At 42.8% G+C, this 19175-nt stretch overlaps 1 protein-coding gene across 3 annotated transcripts in view; it reads right to left on the reverse strand.

Annotated features, from left to right (window-relative positions):
• Nucleotides 1–3529: 3529 nt before the first annotated feature.
• The window catches only part of C1H18orf25 (chromosome 1 C18orf25 homolog), a 152920-nt gene continuing 137274 nt past the window's right edge, over nucleotides 3530–19175 (reverse strand). For all 3 annotated transcript variants that reach the window (XM_033935061.1, XM_033935032.1, XM_033935041.1), the window contains 2 exons: nucleotides 8277–8403; nucleotides 3530–3902 (listed from right to left, as the gene is read on the reverse strand). In XM_033935061.1, the coding sequence (XP_033790952.1) occupies nucleotides 3713–3902; nucleotides 8277–8403 (317 nt within the window). In that variant the 3' untranslated portion in view covers nucleotides 3530–3712. The remainder of the gene's footprint in view (nucleotides 3903–8276; nucleotides 8404–19175) is intronic.

Here is a 19175-nt window from a genome sequence, read left to right on the forward strand (position 1 = left end):
AACCACTAGAAGCGGTTTGAGGGGAGGATTGACATGGAAAAGTCCTTTCATGAATCTGGAAACCACAGGATGTGCAGAAAGAGGTTTCCCTTGAAGAGGCTGATGAAAAGCAGCAATTTCACTAAGATGGACTCTGATCGATGAAGACTTGAGGCCAGAATGAGACAGGTGCAAAAGGTAGTCCAAAACAGAGGACAAGGAGGCATGTTGAGGTTCCTTTTAATGAGAAAATCACCAAGTAGAGAATCTAGTCCATTTCTGGGAATAGCATTGTCTAGTAGCAGGCTTCCTGGAAGCCTCCAAAACATCCCGCACAGCTGGTGAAAACAAAAGGGGAGTTACATTGAGAGGAACGAAGCTGTCAGGTGTAGCGACTGTAGGTTGGGATGAAGCAGAGATCCCTGATGCTGCGTAAGCAGAGATGGAAACACTGGCAGAAGGAAGGGCTCCCTGCTGCTGAGTTGAAGTAGAAGGGAGTACCAAGGTTGCCTGGGCCACCGAGGAGCAATCAGAATCATGGTGGCCCGGTTGGACTTGAGCTTGACTAGAGTCTTTTGAATGAGAGGAAACGGGATGCAGCGACGCTTAAAAGCACGTGCTGTAAGTGTGGAGCAAGGCCGGCACGATTTCGGAAGATGTTGAGGCCCGAGACACTGAAGACAGCATCGATGATGGTCCGTCAACGAAATCGCGCGCTGGCACTTGACACACTTTTTAAAACCGGTAACAGGCCGGGACATAGGCTGAAAAAGCTCCACCGCAAGATCGAAGCCGCGGCCATGTGGCCTGCCCGGTCAAACGATTGAAAGAAATTTTTTTTTTTTTTGGGAAAACAAGAAAACGCAACGTGAGCCAATGATAATGAGCCAAAAAAACTCAAAACCGCGGGCACAAAAGGCACAAGTGAAGGAACTTCGCGCAGAGAGTCGAAGACGGACTTCTCAGCTCCACGGAAGAGAAAGAACTGAGGAGATGCGCCCGGTGCATCGGGCGGGAAGGCACTCGCGCATGCGCGGTGTGGGCAACTCGAAACTTCTAAAAGTTTCTACAAGCAAGTATGCTTGTGAGATGTCCACATCGGGGCTCCGTTGGATGACGTCACTCACTAGTGAGAATACCTGCCTGCTTGTCCTGGGATAAAATGACTTACAGCAAGCATAGAGCAAACTGGGTTAGACAGACATCTTAAACTTCTGTAAGAGTGAATTGGTAATGGTCCCTCACCTCATAGCCGGCTGCGAAGTTCTGATGACAGAAAAATGCTAATCAGAAAGGCACAAGGTGGCACATCTCACCCACTGGAAATTTTGTAAATATTACATTACTGAACCTAAAAATATTGGGATCATGACCCTAAGAGAATTATGAAGAATGAAGAAGTTATGATCACCTGGGATATTCCAATTTTGATCGATAAATAGCCAGTTGTAAGGAAACTGGATATATTTGTAAAAGAGAAAACCACTGAAAAGTATTAGTCATAGAGTATCAGTCCCAAGTGATTACTCCGTGAATCATGTAGAGAAAGAAAAGATCTTCAAGTATCAAGAAAAGCAGTAAAAGACCACGAAGATGTGGCAAAATGATATTTCCTGTTTTTAGTAGCACAGACCTGATTAGAAGGAATTTCAAGCACACTTGGATAAATTGCCTGATCATGTAACATCTTATGAACTCCAGAAGGAAGCTCTCTTTGGCACAATGCAGGTACTACCGTGAGCATCAACAGTGAATTTGAGAGACTAAGATCATACTCTGCATCCTTGGCTTAGCAGTGAGGTACAAAACAAACCCATTTGGAAACCTCATTCCCAATAATAATGCTTCCAAAACTCATATAGAAATTATTAATTTCCAATCTTGGATAATAAGGGAATATGGCCGAGACATTAAATACCTACCTATAAGGTATAGTGCACAAGAAGAAAGCATTTTCAAGGAGAGACAATTTTCAAGGAGTCATGATGATAAAAGGCTGAAAGGGGACAAATGTAGGGAGCAACAGAGGGTAAGGAACAGCTTTTCACTTGATAGAGAGAAACCAAACCAGTAAAAAGTTTTTTTAAAAAGGCATGGGATAGGCATAGAAAATTCTTAGTAGAGAAGAAACAAGGATAAAGACCAGAAAATAAGTAGCATGTGCAGTACAGGCAGTCCCCGGGGTTAAGAACGAGTTATGTTTTTAAAGCTGTTCTTAAGTCGGATTTGTGTGTAACTCAGAACTTGTAGATTTTAAGATTCTTGCTGCTTACCTCTGCTCCCAGCTGACAAAAGGGCCAACTATCCCTACCAGTGTTCTCTTTAAGGTACAGCATGCACAACCACATACTGTTCTTAATGTGGCCATGCGTCATTCCTGAATCTGCTGCAGGAGAAGTGTAGGAGTCTATGCCACTGGCAATACTGCTCAGTGAAATCAAATGAGGCCACCAACACGTTCTTAAGTAGCAACATTCCAGAACTATTATTGTGATGTCATAATGCCTCATTCCACCAATGCCTAAGAGCCAACCTCATCAGTGATGTCACAAAGGCTTGATTATTCCTATACAAGCAATCCCTGGGTTAAGAACGAGTTAGGTTTTTAAAGCTGTTCTTAAGTCAGATCTGTATGTAACTCAGAACTTGTAGATTTTAAGATTCTTGCTGCTTACCTCTGCTCCCAGCTGACAAAAGGGCCAACTGCCCCTAAGGTTCCCTCTAAGGTACAGCATGCACAACCAGACACTGTTCTTAATGTGGCCAGGCATCATTCCTGAATCTGCTACAGGAGACGTGTAGGAGTCTATGCCACTGGAAATACTGCTCAGTGACATCAAATGAAGCCACAACCTCATTCTTAAGTATGAGTCGTACTTAAATTAGGCGTCTGTAACTCGGAGACTGCCTGTTTTGGTTGTTCTGAATCCTTTTCAAGCAGCTCCCTTGCACATAGATCATTTCCAATCGGTTATTACTATACAGTTTTATTTATAACATCATAGCCAGCACGCTGCTCTTGAGAGTGAAGGAATATAAACAGAGCAACCTAAAAACCAACAACATACTTAAAACCATAACTGATGCATTGTGCATATTACCACTTGCCCCCTGCCCTACTGAAAAGTAGCACAGCACATAGTAGATACAGCTTTCTTTAATTTAAAAGATGATCAAGTGCTGCAAGGTCATCACTAAAACTCATGAACATTAAAAGTCATTTAAATAAAAGACAGCGATCAAATGCAAGAGACTCGGTGCAGATTAGACTATAAATAAACCATAACCATTCCTACACTTCAGTTTAGGTTTTCTACAGTAGGTTCAAGTGCTGGCAGTAAACTCTGGTTGATCTCTGGGAAAATGCTACAAATGTTTCCAGTGTTAACATACATGGAGACAAATTGATTGAAATTCAAGCAACTTGCTAGCAATTAAGATCTGATTTTACCTGTGTGGGAAGACTATGTATAAGACAGAATTCTCAGAACAAGTTACCTCCAGTTTCTGTTCTGGATTGTCTGTGGTCTACTGGGGTGGTGGAGGTATCTTTTTTTTTTTTTTAATTTAAAAAACAAACAAAAAATCTCCAAACAAACCCATAGTGCTAATCTGCTCCAATTGAAGGGGAAGTCTGCCCCATGGTTCGATCTCAAAGCTGAAGTTATCATGCACCTCAGCGCCACAGGAAAAGGGAAGGGGTGGGGGTGGGGGAAACACAGTGATAGCATGATTACAGTAGGTATTTGCGTCTGTTATCCTCATCCAGGGTGAGATCAACTACTTCTGGGGGCGAGGACCAGTTTTGCTGTGTTGCCACTGCTGTCCATGATTGCGTTTGCCGAGTGGTGATAAACTGCGAACCAGAGCTCTGCTTCCAGGAAGAAACACTTTGAATCACACCTCCCCGAGGATGCACAAACCTACCAAGAAGAAGAAAAAAAAAGCTCCCCAGTTATTATCCAAACTCAGGCCAAAAATCTGTCTGAAGTTTAATTTGAGAAATAGGGAAAACCGTTTTAAAGCTCTACAAGCTCTGCTGTCATCAGAAACCAGTGCGCACATAGCCTGAGACAGCCTACAGCCTCCTTTTAACAGATACCAAAATCTCGGCTTCCTCTAGGCTTCTGTACAGGGTCTGTGCATGTAGGGCCACAGACTAACTCAATTTCCTTTACTCAGTGCCATCTGGGACAACAGAGTCTGAGCCTTGAGAGCTGCAGGGAGAAGAATGGAGGTAAAATCAGACAAGTAGATGAGAGGGGCAAAATCAAACTGGACGTAGCAGGTACATCAGAGGTCTAGGAAAGGTGAGTCATATGGTACCAGTACCAGTACAAGCGACAGCACCAAAAAGATGCCTAGGGAAGTCAAAAGCCAAAATTCATCACTGAACAGCATGCAATATTTTTGTATTAAAAATAATAATAAAAAACAACAATAAAAGGTGACCTTAAATTGATAGGGTAAGAAAACTGTTTGCAATAAAATGATGAAAGGTATTATGATGACTAAAATACATCCTCTTAGTGAATTGGATTAATGTACAAAATTTGTCTAGTTTATTTATTTGTAATTATTTCTTTCATAAGTACTATAGTTAGATTGTGAGCCTCTTGGGACAGAGAGGGAAATACCTGATTAGATTTTTGGCTATTACTTAAATCAATTTAATTGTTTTGTAAACCGCTTCGAATCCTTAGGGAGATTTAGCGGTATATAAGACACTACATTAAATTTAGGGCCTCTTTTACAAAGCTGCGCTAGCGGCTGCCCTGCGCTAACGGTCCTGAAGCCCATAGAGATTTAAAGGGCTTCGGGGCTGTTACCGCGCGGATTTGTAAAAGAGGCCATTAATTAAATTACACAAAGCAGGTCACAACAAATACATACATGACTGAATTATCATAAAAATTACAAGAAGCGACCAGCGCTCAAACATTGAACTCCCATACTTCATTATACAAAAAATATATTCCTTTTAACAGTCTTTTGAAATTGCTCACATGACCAAAATGGGACACTTCTCTCACCTTTTATACCGTCTTCCATTTGGATGTAAATGTCTTCCTAGCACAATCTCAGCCCAATCTGCTTGACTGGCTTATCCTGTGTTTTTTCTGGGTTTTCTTGTCTGTGCGCACCACCACATAAAACCTACATTCCCCCTTCTTATGCAATTAATACACCATAAGCAGAGCCAAGATAATCTTGTGCATACTGCCTTGGTAACGTGCTTCAAATCTGCACTGCAGGGACACATCGATGGCTCTCAGTGTCAAAGCTCTGAAGGTGGTTTTTAGAAAGGGAACACTAGCCCACCAGAAACTTCACCGAGACTGCCAATTCCTCTCATACAAGTGTCCAGTCCTTACTGACCTGAGCCACATTTGAACTGGTGACCTAGAAGTGAACCTTCTGTGGGTTACCCAAGGCAGAGAGTGATCAACGCTTCCTTAGAAGCGAACCCCGTCCTGTTGCACTCGCCCTCCCTTTTCTTTTCAATCTCGATGTATTTTTTACCTCCTCCTCCTCCCCCTCTTCCCTTCTGTTTCAGTCAGTATTAATTAACACGTAATCCCCTTTATAATTTTATTTAGAATTCTTTTATTCGATTTTGTTTTTATTTCACTTTTTAAGCATTTTTCATTATTGTAAACCGTTTAGGTGCTCCTTGATAAACAGTATATCAAGTGACGAATAAACTTGGAAACTTAAATGAAAAGAATACACTCTTGATGTAGTACAAAAAAGAAAGCCCAGAACACATGGCTAAATCAATGCAAAACCAGAAGTTTTCAGCCTCCCCTCACGAGCTCCAGACCTGTCAACATTGTTGAGGCTGCTTTTAACTCTTAACTTCTTATTCGTATGCTCAAAACCCATTTTGGTTCATTCATTCCCTTAATATATGAAACTCTCTAATAAAGGGTAAAGAGGATGCGACTTCATATACCACTTTTCCTGTGTGGTTACAATCGAAGCAGTTTACATATTTCACACAGGTACTTATGTTGTACCTGGGAATTGACCCCACAACCTCAGGGTGCTGAGACAGCTGCTCTAACCACTAGGCCACTCCTCCACTCCCCTATTTGTCCTGTTTGTCTGTCTTGAATAGATCAGAAGCTTGATCAAGCAAGGACCATTTCTTACATGCTTATATACAGCAATGTATACAACTAGTAGCACTATAGACATGATAAGTACAGGCAGTCCCTTGGTTAAGAACGAGTTCTGTTTTTAAAACCGTTCTTGAGTTGAATTTGTATGTAACTCGGATCTTGTTTCTCTTCACAAAGCCACGGGCAGCGTTTCCTACATGCTGCTCATGTCTGACCCGGAAGCCTTCCCTCTGAGCAAAGAGTAGTGGAAAACTTTCTGCTTCCCTCCCAAAGTCTGATCCTAGTATTCTTCCCACCTTCTCTACCTCCTTGAGGCCCTTCTTCCATCCCTTTCCATCATTCTCACTGTTCCCTCTCCACCATCATATCCAACATTTCTCCTTCTCATCTCTCTCTTCCCCATGCATCTCTACCTCACTCCTCTCCCACCACCATGTCCAATAATTCTCTCTTCCTCCCTATCCCCGATTCTCCTCTTTCTTCATCTCCCCGTGTGCACCATCTCTCTTTCCCTCTCACTCAGACACCCATGCCCAACAATTCTCCCTTTCTATTCCCTTCCCCACCTCAGCATCTTTCTCTCACTCACTCCATTCTTCCATCCTATGTCCCAAGTTCATTTTCCCCTCCCTTCATTCTGTGTTCCAAGTTCATGCTTCCCTCTCGCAGGTGTTTACCGTCTTCTGGCTGGCTCCCTCCTCCTCCAAGTCCCACAAGGAAGGGAGGGAGCACAAACTTCGGACAAAGGATGGAAGGAAGGTGGGAGGGGACATGAACTTGGGACACAGAATGGAAGAAGGGGAAAATGAACGTTGGACATAGGATGGAAGAATGGAGGGAATAGAAAGGGAGAATGGCTTTCCACGCCCTTGCCCTGCTGCTAACCCAGTCAGTAGGTCACTACTGCGAGTTACGGCTTCAGCCGCTGAGCGGTACCAAGCAGGAGTGCGCTTTGGCGCTGCTCAGCACTAAGCAGCTTTCTGAATGGCTCCCGTGAATTACTCTTCTATACCTCTTACATACAGTTCTCTTCCTGCTTTTATTACATATCCTTACCTCTTTCCCTTTTTACATTATACTACAAAGGTTTCTTATATTCCACAATATACCTTACAAGTTCGGTACAGATTACATATAGTAAGAAATTGTCTTTACTTCTCATAGTTAACTCCCAAAATGGATGTTCAATGCTCTTTTGTTTTAACTACATGCCCATGAGGTACTATGAGATGACCAATGATTGCAAAAATCAGAGGACCTGGTGACATCAATTGCATTTGACAGGCCAGAGCTAGTATACCACATGATTACTTACAGAAGAGCAGGACTTGGGTATGATTGTATGTGATAATCTTAAGGTGGCCAAACAGGTTGAAAAAGTGATGGTGAAAGCTAGAAGGATGCTAGGTTGCATAGGGAGAGATATGGCCAGTAGGAAAAAGGAGGTGGTATTCATGCCCCAGTATAAGACTTTGGTGAGACCTCATTTAGAATACTGTGTACAATTCTGGAGGCCACACCTTCAAAAAGATATAAAAAGGATGGAGTCCAGAGGAAAGCTACTAAAATGGTGTGTGGTCTTCATCATAAGGCGTATGGGAACAGACTTAAAGATCTCAATCTGTATACTTTGGAGGAAAGGCGGGATAAGGGAGATATGATAGAGACGTTTAAATACCTACATAATGTAAATACGCATGAGGTGAGTCTCTTTAATTTAAAAGGAAACTCTGCAATGAGAGGGCATAGGATGAAGTTCAGAGGTGATAGGCTCTGGAGTAATCTAATTAAATGCTTTTTTACAGAAAAGGTGGTAGATGCATGGAACAGTCTCCTGGAAGAGGTGGTAGAGACAGAGACAGTCTCTGAATTCATGAGGTCCTGGGATAGGCACATGGGATCTCTCGGAGAGAAAAAGAGATAATGGTTACTGCAGATGGGCAGACTAGATGGGCCATTTGGCCTTTATCTGCCATCATGTTTCTATGTTTAATTCTGGCAGAAGGTTTAAGGTTCTAAAAAGTATTTGGTGATTATGAGAGTAAACCACGTCTGTCTTCTTCAGCACAGTGTACATTAAATAAATGGAAAATATTTTTTAACATTCTATAAGTATTTGTAGCACATCCAAGCTTACGTTAAAATGTTAAAAATAATCTGTACTACTTGTACCTGGCATGTTCTTGGACTCCCACAATTTCTACTTCACTGTCCGATGAAGCAATGTTAATTTCTTTGTTAACCTGTGCCGTGGCAGATGATGTTTTCTCACTTGCTAAGAACACTGGCTCCAAATGACCTAAAGAAAAAAAAAAAAGGTGTTTGTAATTGAAATATTTGTTAGAGATAATCCATGAATCTACAGTACATCCTCTTTTTGAACATAAGAATAGCATTACTGGGTCAGACCAATAGTCCATCAAGCCCAGTAGCCCGTTCTCATGGTGCCCAATCCAGGTCACTAGTACCTGGCCAAAACCCAAAGAATAGCAACATTCCATTCAGAATCCTAAAGAATAGCAAGATTCTGGAATCCCAAAGAGTAACAAAAGATTCCAGAACCCCAAACAGTAGCAACATTCCATGCTACTGATTCAGGGCAAGCAGAGGTTCCCCCAATGTCTTACTAACAGACTACGAACTTTTCCTCCGGAATTTGTCCAAACTTTTCTTAAAACCAGCTACACTATCCACTTTTAGCACAACCTTTGGCAACGTGTTCCAGAACTTAACTATTCTCCGAGTGAAAAAAAATTTCCTCCTATTGGTTTTAAAAGTATTTCCCTGCAGTTTCATCGAGTTTGACCCCATGTTCTCCCATTCCTTTGGCTCCCAACTCAATCAGAACGTGCTTCTGTTGAGTTGCGTCATAGACATTCATTTGCAAAATGCCCAACAGTCTTTATTCTCTTTTTGAATATGTTATCCAACTTAAAAGGACTATCATGAGGTCTGTCAACTGCATTTCTTTTTTTTTATCTCAATTTTTTTTTATTAGTATTTTGTAATAAAACAATAACAATATAACCACCACAATAACACTTCTGTAGTGTAATACAACAACTCGATATAGCCCACAAATTATATCAATGTGCAATAATACCCCATTCCCACTGCCCATCATAGAATATCATATAATAAAATAAGATAAAAGAAAACAAGAAAAACATCAACATAATATGCACCATGCGGAAATCTCCTTGTTGTTTCTTCAAAGAAACTCCCAAACAACCACCCTACCCTTTCCCCCCTAACCCCCCCCTCCCCACTCAACAGAAAGATAGGATCAAATACAATGAAAAATGTTATCCCAAGTCCGCTTCTGACTGTCATAATAGCCATAGTGTTTAGCAGCCAAACATTCCATCTGAGCAAGTTTTCGTAATTTTTCCATCCATTCAACTTCTGGTGGAGCATCTGATTTCTTCCAATACTGTGCTATCAAACATTTGGCTGCTGCCAGCCCCATTCGAACCAATTTAGTCTGCCAAGGAGCTTTTCTAACATTATGTAATCCCAGTAGACACACCTGAGGTACAAGTTGTATCGGATCCTGAATCCAACCTGTCAAAGAGCGAATGACTACTACCCAAAATTTCTGAATCCTCCCACACTCCCACCAAATATGTAAAAAGGAACCTGGTCCATTACCACATCTCCAGCAAGAATTAGGAACTAAAGGGTACATAAGATGTAACCGTTCAGGTGTATAATACCAGCGTGTTAAGATTTTATATGCATTTTCTTGAACTAAAATACAATGAGATGCCCTCTGGACCTCTACACAGATACGTGACCAATCATCCACAGAAAATTTGAGACAAAGGTCCCGTTCCCAATGTAGTTTGAAAGGGAGAGAAATCACCTCCCTACCCCTCAAATATTTATAGAGAATGGAAATCGGTCTCGGCACTCTACCCAATAACACCCATAAATTTTCTAAATGTTCAGATCCCTGTGGATTCCCCCTATCCCAACCAACCGAAATCATAAAATGCCTCAATTGCATGTAAGCAAAGAATTCACTCCCCAATCCCGGATGTTTAGCCACCAACCCCGCAAAAGTAGGCAACAAGCCCCCCATAAGTACATCCCGAAATATAATAATACCCTGAGATTCCCATTTCCGAAAAGCTCCCTTTTCCATTCCCGCAAGAAACCGCGGTTCCCTGTCAACTGCATTTCTATAAAACATTGCTAATAAAACAACACATTAATACAAGCAGCAGATACATATTATACATATTCAAAGTACAGTATCATTCAGTGGAGCTCTAGCACAACAAAGGTTGTCAGATGACAACACACCCTAAGCAGTTGCTCCTCTTTCCTGTACCACCAGATTCTACCAAACCTAACAGACTGCTCACATGATATGCAACATGTATGCTAAAATCAGCATAAGACCTTTTTGAACAACCTGTTCAAGTTATGGTTATTAGCTCTCTTGATTATTGTAATAGTTCATATGTTGGTAAAATAATGTTGAACAGAACATGGTAACTAGATGTATTTCAAGTCAGGATAGAAGGAATAGTGCATTGTCATTATTGAGGGATATACAATTGCTGTCAATTAGAGAACAATACATTTTTAAACTATAAATATTAAAAAATTAGGTTTTTATCTTGATAATCTTGTTTCTGTTAATATTCACAGGAGTCCGTACTTTAGCTGTACTTACTCCTGTGTGATTCCCACTAATCACAATTTTGCAGAAGGTTGTCACTTTAAGATCTTGACCCCCTCCCCTTCTGCAGTGGAAAACAGCTCCCTCTTCAGTTGGTACCAAAGCAATCAAAATCCAGTGAAACAGATGAAAAGAGAAGGAGGGGCACGGGGGAGCATTCCTGGCAACAAACATTCTGTTCTGCTCTGAAACATATGCAATAAAACAAAGATCAATAAACAGTTAATAATCTAACATTGAACAACAAATTGCACACATGAGTAGCTAGGAACCAACCTGCAAAGTGCAACTAGTAAGGGCTAGAGGAAAGGGAAAATGGAGCCACCTGTTCCTGTAGTGATGTCTCAACTAAATCTTAGATACAGTAGAAGTTCCGAGATCATGGATATGGCAACATTTGAGGCGGAAATCAGGCGAATCAAAAGTCTATGCAGTGGGCTGTACGGACTTCTGTATATATTAACAAAACAAGATTTTCGAGGTAAGAACCTAATCTTTCGTTCTGTAGGAGTCTGTACTTTAGCTGACGTACCAAAGCAGTGCCCACAAGGTCATTTATAAGAATCAGTATAAGCCAAAGCAGTACAGCCAAAGGAGGAATGGGTGAGAATCCACCGATACCCAAAAGTGAAAAACAGAATATATGAAGATTTTAAAAACCCAACCAAATCTTTAAAATGGAACGGGTGATAGCTATACAGCAGGGGCATTATAAGAAATTTAGGGATGTTTGGGAGCCATTAACAAAATATTGTATAGAATGAATATTATTTTTTCCTTTGTTCATACACATCCAGGTTGGGGAGGGGGGGAGGGAATATTTTAAGATTTCTTATGCTTAAGAACAATTGTTTTTTTTTATTTTTATTTTTTAAATAAGGGAGGTGATAGTGCTGTTGTATAAGTCTCTGGTGAGGCCCCATTTGGAATACTGTGTGCAATTCTGGAGCTGCACCTTGAAAAAGATATAAATAGGATGGAGTCGGTCCAGAGGGCTGCTACAAAACTGGTTAGTGGTTTTTATCATAAATTGTATGGGGACAGATTTAGAGATCTTAATATGTATACTTTGGAAGAAAGATGGGATAGAGGGGATAAGATAGAGACGTTTAAGTATCTCAGTGGCAATAATGTTCAGGAGGTGAGTCTTTTTCATGTGAAGAAAAACTCTGGAAGGAGAAGAATGAAGTTAAGAGGTGATAGGCTCCGGAGTAATCTAAGGAAATACTTCTTTACAGAAAGGGTGGCAGATGCGGGGAATAGTATCCCAGTAGAGGTGGTGGAAACAAAGACTGTGAATTCAAAAAAGTATGGGACAGGCACATGGGATCTCTTAGCGGAGAGGAGGAGATAGTGGATAGGCAGACTGGATGAGCCATTTGCCCAGAGGACGTAATAGGACAGAGTACGGTACTGGGGTTCACGAAAGGATTGGACAATTTCCTGCTGGAAAAAGGGATAGAGGGGTATAGACAGAGGATTACTGCACAGGTCCTGGACCTGTTGGGCCGCCGCGTGAGCGGACTGCTGGGCACGATGGACCTCAGGTCTGACCCAGCGGAGGCATTGCTTATGTTCTTATTTGCTGTCATGTTTCTAGTGTCAATCTTGTGAGACTGCCATAAGAGGTTTCTTATATCCTGCAAATTTCAACAAAGATTCAATGCAGTTTACAATAAGATTTTTAAACCATTAAATATGGTCAACAGTTGATAGGATTAAAGAGAGAAGAGCTATGTCTAACATTTTCCTGAATTGGTAATGTGAGTCCTTTTGATGTAAACACAGTGGCAGATTATTCCAAACTTTGCGGCCTTGAAATTTGAAAGTGGATTTATGTATCTTTTTCCGCTGCATGTGTAAAGAAGAAAAGATCAGCTTAAAATGTTGGCACATAATTGGTTAGCACTCCCATACCTCCTTGCAGCTGCACGTCAGAAATTGTTATTTTTTTCCCTGTTTTATTTTTAGGATTTTTCTTTGGGGTTCTTTAATACTGAAGTTTTCCCTTCTGTTGTACCTTTTACGCACCTATAGTATTCAATTTATTGTATTATCTTTTCCCTCTTCCTTCTCTTTACATAGGTAAATGTAATTATTTCTTTCTTAGGTACTATAGTTAGATTGTGAACCCGCTGGGACAAAGGGCTAGAGTCACAAAACAAACCAATTGTGTACTGATCAGTTTGCGACCCCTTTGCGACCAGATTTTCCTCCGGCCTGATTCACTTACCTCTCCTCCGATCCGCTTCAAATCCGTGCATGCAAATGAGGAGAAACGCATGGAAAGTAGACAGGGATGCAATTCACCAACCAAATTTTTGAAACCGACTTGGCTGGCCGATCAACCCAAAAAGCGCCTGCTGGGGACCAGTCGAAAATGTCTTTCTGACTCTCCAGCTCCATAGAAGCCTTGCTCTCTGCACGCCCTGCTTTCTGCTGCCCCGAATCTCTCCTGCCTGCCACCCCGATGCTCTTCCCCGGATCTATCCTGCCTGCTCTGCCCTGATCTCTCCTACCTGATCTGTTCCGAATTACTGCCCTGCTCGTCCCCAGTTTTCTCCTTCCCCGAATCTCTCCTGCCCATCCATGCACTGTGCGCCTGTGGTTTTAACGCGCGGGTTTAAGCGGGTTAAAACCACGGGCTCGCTGGGCTAAAAATTAAAAAAAGTTAAAATATAATCGCGGCTTGGACAGGTCTAGGCGCATGCGCAGACCATCTACAGATGGTCTGTGCATGCGTCGGGATCGCACACCAGCAATCTGTGCCGGCAGATGGGGGTGTCCCTCCGATTGCCCCCATCTGCATATTGGAGGTTTAAGAATCCATCGGACCTGCCGGATCGGACACGGACCGGTCCCGATCGGGCAGGTTCGTGAATCTAGCCCATAGAGGAAAATTCAAAGTACCCGATTAGATTATTGGATGTTAGTTAAGTCAATTTAATTGTTTTGAAAACCGCTTTGAATTCTTTGGGAGATTTAGCAGTACGTAAGACACCACATTAAATTAAATTAGGTCCTAACTTTAAAGACTAAGGGCATGTCAGTAAGGGAGTGCCAATTAATTCTTGTTAAGTAGATAATTAAGCTACACGTGTAACTGAAGCTATTCCTTAACTGGGTAACACCATTTATAGAGTTAGGGCAGGGGTGCCCAACACGTCAATCGCGATCGACCGGTAGCTCAGGAAGGCAACGTGAGTCGATCGCAGAGCCCATCCCGGGCTCCGTGATAGACTCGTGTTGCCGTCCCGATCTACTGGGCCTATCAGCCTTCCTCTCCCCGACGTCAGACGCCGGGCATTAGGCTGTTCTTGTCATTTCGGGGTGGGGGGGGCGTGGGGGCGTGCTACCTCTTCCAGCAGCCCTCTCCCTTCTACCTGCTTCTGGCCACACCCCCTGCTCCGCGGCTCTCTTCGGCAACTCAGCAGCAGCGATCGACACAAGCTTCTGACTTTGGGGCCTACCCTCTGTGAGTCCCGCTTGTTTCAACTTCCTTTTTCCACAAAGGCGGGACTCGTAGAGGGAAGGCCTCGATGTCGGCAGCTTGTCTTGATCACTGCTGCTGACGAGTTGCTTAAGAGAGCCGCGGAGCAGGGGGGTTTTGCCAGGTGCAGGTAGAAGGGAGAGGGCCAGATGCAGGACTCGTGGGTGAGGGAGGAGAAGAGAGAGAGAAAGAGAGAGGGGAGGGAAACAAAAGGAAATATTTCATACTGGGCTGGGCCGGAGTGGAGGGAGGGTGGAAAGATGCTGGCTACAGGGTGCAGTAACAAAGGAAAAGGGGGGAAAGCTGAAAATGGAGATAGTGACACAAAGAAGAGAAAGGGTAAGCAGGACCTACTGAATAAGGATAGAGATACAGAGGGGACATGAAGAGGAGGTGAAATAGAGACATAGAAGTAATGCTGAAAAAGTGTGGGTGGGGGGGAGATAAAGACATTGAAAGGGCAAATGGTGAACATGGGGTAAAGACAAGGACAGAGACAAATGAAGATTCTGAAAAAGTGGTGAGATAGGGATATAGGTGAGATGGACACAAAGAAGGGTGATGCTGGAAAATAGGTGGAATGGTAATTCTGACAGACACAGAAGGGAAATGCTGGATCAAGGAGAGATGAAGCTCAGGCTGGATGGAATGAGGAGAAATGCCTTGTTGGCCCGGAACTTCCTCTCCTACGTCAGAATTGATGTCAGGGAGCGGAATGCTGGTCAGCGCGACGCTTCTGCAGGGAAAGCTTGGGACGGCGGTGGCTTGGGGGCTGTTCCCCGATGGCGGTGGCAGCAAACCGAGTGGCTTGGGGGAGGGCATGGAGAAAGAAAGAAAGGGGGCAGACAGGGAGACAGAAAGAAGGGGGAACAGGGAGACAGAAAGAAAAAGTTGGGGGAGAGAATGAGGTCTGGAGGAGAGGAAACATACAGGAGGCTGAAAGAAAGGAAGAAAGATTGGATGCACAGTCAGAAGAAGAAAGTGCAACCAGAGACTCATGAAATCACCAAACAGCAAAGGTAGGAAAAATGATTTTATTTTCAATTTAGTGATCAAAATGTGTCGGTTTTGAGAATTTATATCTGCTGTCTATATTTTGCACTATGGCTCCCTTTTACTAAACCGCAATATCGTTTTTTAGCGCAGGGAGCCTATGAGCATTGAGAGCAGCGCGAGGCATTCAGCGTAACTCCCTGTGCTAAAACCTACTATTGTGGTTTAGTAAAAAGGAAGGGGGTGTATTTGTCTATTTTTGTATTTTGTTACTGAGGTGACATTGCATAGAGTCATCTGCCGTGATCTCTTTGAAAAAACCCGGAATATGAATAATTAACATTTTCTCTGCCTTTCATTGTGCTTTGTGTTTTTTTTTTTATTTTATTGTTGGTAGATCATTTTGACTTAGTCATTATAAAAGTAGCTCGCAATCCCATAAAGTGTGGGCACCCCTGAATTAGGGGATAATATCTAAGCTTTGTATGTTTCAACAGTATAACCAAAAATAAGGCAAAACCTAGTCTAAGGGTTCTGAGAGTGCTGAACGCAACCACAACACACCTGAATTCAATAAACAAGGCCAATAATCAATAATAACTCAATATAAGTGATAGAGGCCACCTCAGTGTGAGGGTCAGCGAAGGGAGAAAAACTCCAGCGCTTCCCCCCATTCCCCCCTGGCTGGCTCCTCGGTTCATCGTTTTTTATTTCCTTCTGAGGGGTCCTGAGGAAGGGACGCTAATCTCCCAAAACCGGGCTTGGTTGAACCCGTCATCTGACATCCAGTTATTGTCAACTGTTCCATCATCGTCTGAAGATAAGTTGGTTATGACTTTTATATTCTGGTGGGCGCTCGCTGGGGAGGGTTATTTGAGTGCGGTTCTGCATCCCTCACATTGAACATTATTATCACCTGATTGTGATTTATCACTTTTGATTTGATTTGCACACACGAGGCCACCAGTGATGGTGTGCAGGCAAAAGTATTGCACTTTTATCCCTTTGTGTGAAGCGCTGGAGTTTTTCTCCCTTCGCTGACCCTCACACTCAGGTGGCCTCTATCACTTATATTGAGTTATTATTGATTATTGGCCTTGTTTATTGAATTCAGGTGTGTTGTGGTTGCGTTCAGCACTCTCAGAACCCTTAGACTAGGTTTTGCCCTATTTTTGGATCTTTTAAGTACCTTTGGCAAAGTTATTGAGGAGTTATTTTGTGTCAACAGTATAACAAGCAGGCAAGGAGCTTCCCTCAGTTCTGGCTAAATAACAGCAGCTGCTGCTTACAACAAGCCAGGGAGACATAAATCTAAAGATAGCTCTCATCAAAGAATCCTAAGCCAAACTAGGTACAACACCACACTCTAATGAAGTGTTTTTCAACCTTTTTACATCTATGGACCAGCAGAATTAAAATAATTATTCTGTGGACCGGCATCTGTCAGTTGAAGAACACGGGGCTAAGTCTTGGGCCAGACCCTGCCCATCTCTACCCAATCTCCACCCCAGACCCCGCCCCCATAATAGTATTAATTGCACCTTGCACGTCCCGTGCCTCATTTGGAAGCCTTCTCTCTGACGTTGCAACGTCAGAGAGAAGGCTTCCGGTTCAGGCGCAGGATGCCCATAGGAGCCATTGCCCTTGGCTTTGTGCACTGAATCAGTTAGGAAGAGGGAGCTGGCTCGAAGATAGCGCCGCATCGATTGCACCGTGGACCGGCGGTTGAAGAACACTGTTTTGGGCCTGATGCACGTGCTGGCCCTGTGGACCGGCAGGAAATTTCTGTGGACCGGCCCTGGTCCATGGACCAGTGGTTGAAGAACACTGCTCTAATGAACGAGTTAGTCACAAGACAGAAGACAAAAGCTGCCTCAGTCCACATATAAATGCCAAAAGGCCGCTACCTCCGAGTTAAAGGTGCCATTATTTTAGCTGCTAACCCATCAGTCACAGTGTTCGAATCCATTAGCATGCAGTTTGTGTAGTTTGCAATGTCTTTCTTCAGATTTCTGCAAGGGCTGCAAGTTCTCTCAATTTAGAGCCCTTTGCTATCAAATTAAACCTGGTTATTCAGTGTCGTGACTGGCTAATGAACGTTTATTACCGTATGAAGGATGGCATTTGCAGTTCTCTAATAATAAAGTATTGGTAACGTACACGCATAAATCAAACATGTCATATCACCCCGATTATCTTGTCCGTGCACAGCTTCAGAAAATACGACAAAGTTGCTCAAAGCATGCCAAGTTACCATCAGTGGCAAGCGCTAGCATGCTGCTTTTTACCCACCACAAGCTGCTACTCCTATCCATAATAACTAAATGTTTAATTTAGAATTACAAAAGACAAAACTAAATTTATCAATCTGATATACTTTTAGAATTTTCTATAGCTTGACCAGGCAACCTTGCTCTGTCTTTAGGCTGCCAATCCATTTACAACCTGTCCTAACTCTAAATACTGCTATGAATGATAGGAATGGAGGGGGGAGGGGAGTGAAAAACGAGGTGCCATCTTTGGAACCCAGTTCCTCTAATCATTGTCTATTATTTAATTTTCTATACCAGTCTCCCCAGGGAGCTCAGAACGGTTTACATGAATTTATTCAGATAATCAAGCATTTATCCCTGTTTGTCCTGGCCGGCTCACAATCTATCTAATGAACCTGGAGGGCAATGGGGGGCATTAAGTGACTTACCCAGGGTCACAAGGAGCAGCGCGGGTGCTGGGGCTGTAGCTCTAATCACTGCGCCACACTCTCCCCCCTATCGGGACTCCCAAACAAATCCTTGAAATGGCCAGCAGGTGTTTTTGGTCACTGGTTGGAGGTCTACTTCTCCGAGGTCTATGAATGCAACTTCGACTGTATCCCTAGTGCTTGACTGAATTGTCATAAAAAAATCAGAGACTACGACGGAAGCTCACGGCAGCTATTTCCTATGAGTGATCTGCACGGGGCAGAAGCGTAGGAAGATCGTTCCTGCCCCGAAAACCCACTAGACCACCAGGTAAGGCTTAAGGGATGCCGGGGGGAAGCGGGGCTGAGTCAGAGCCAGCCCGAATATTATTCGTGGTTTTTTTTAATATTCGCGGGCCAGCTCTGCCCCAACCCTCGTGGATAAGGAGGGAGAAGCGTAGTGTAATTAATGTATAATCTTGAAAAAACCTAGCATTTGCCACATCCTACATAAAAAGAGAATATTAAGCATCAAGCCTTGTGATCCATCAGACTGCATCTTGTGACCATGAAATCCTTTGTTGCACAGAAATCATCATAAAGCACCGACTAAAAACAAATCAGGAAAAGAACAAGACAATTAAGGTGTATGGGTATAAGTCTTTGCCACAACATAACTAGTGCATTATGAGGAAAGGCTAAAATGGCTAGAGCTCTTCAGACTGAAGAAAAGATGCCTCAGGGGAGGTATAATAGAGGTCTATATTCAATCGCTTTTTAGCCTATAGCTTCAGTGAATGTTAATGGATCTTTCTTTGTGATCTAATTATGTAAACTGAATTGAGCTCCTTTTTTTAGGAGATGATTCGGTATATAAGACTAAGAATTAGATTAGATTAGGTGGAGTGGAGTGGAACGAATAGATGTGAATTGCTGGTTTACCCGTTCCAAGAATACTAGGACTAGGAGGCATGTGATGAAGCTACTAAGTAGCAGCTTCACTCAACATGTAATTAAACTCTGGAATTCATTGCCAGAGAATGTGGTGAAATCAGTAAGCTTAGCAGGGTTTAACAAAGGTCTGTGGTAAGCAAATTAATGGAAATGCTTTTAAAACAAAGAATGGTGATGTTTCTGGAATCCGGTGGATTACAGGACCGGAGGCAACATGGATTCACTAGAGGTAGGTCTTGTCAGACAAATCTGATCAATTTCTTT

The sequence above is a fragment of the Geotrypetes seraphini genome, chromosome 1 (assembly GCF_902459505.1).
Source record: "Geotrypetes seraphini chromosome 1, aGeoSer1.1, whole genome shotgun sequence".
Lineage (NCBI taxonomy): Eukaryota > Metazoa > Chordata > Amphibia > Gymnophiona > Dermophiidae > Geotrypetes > Geotrypetes seraphini.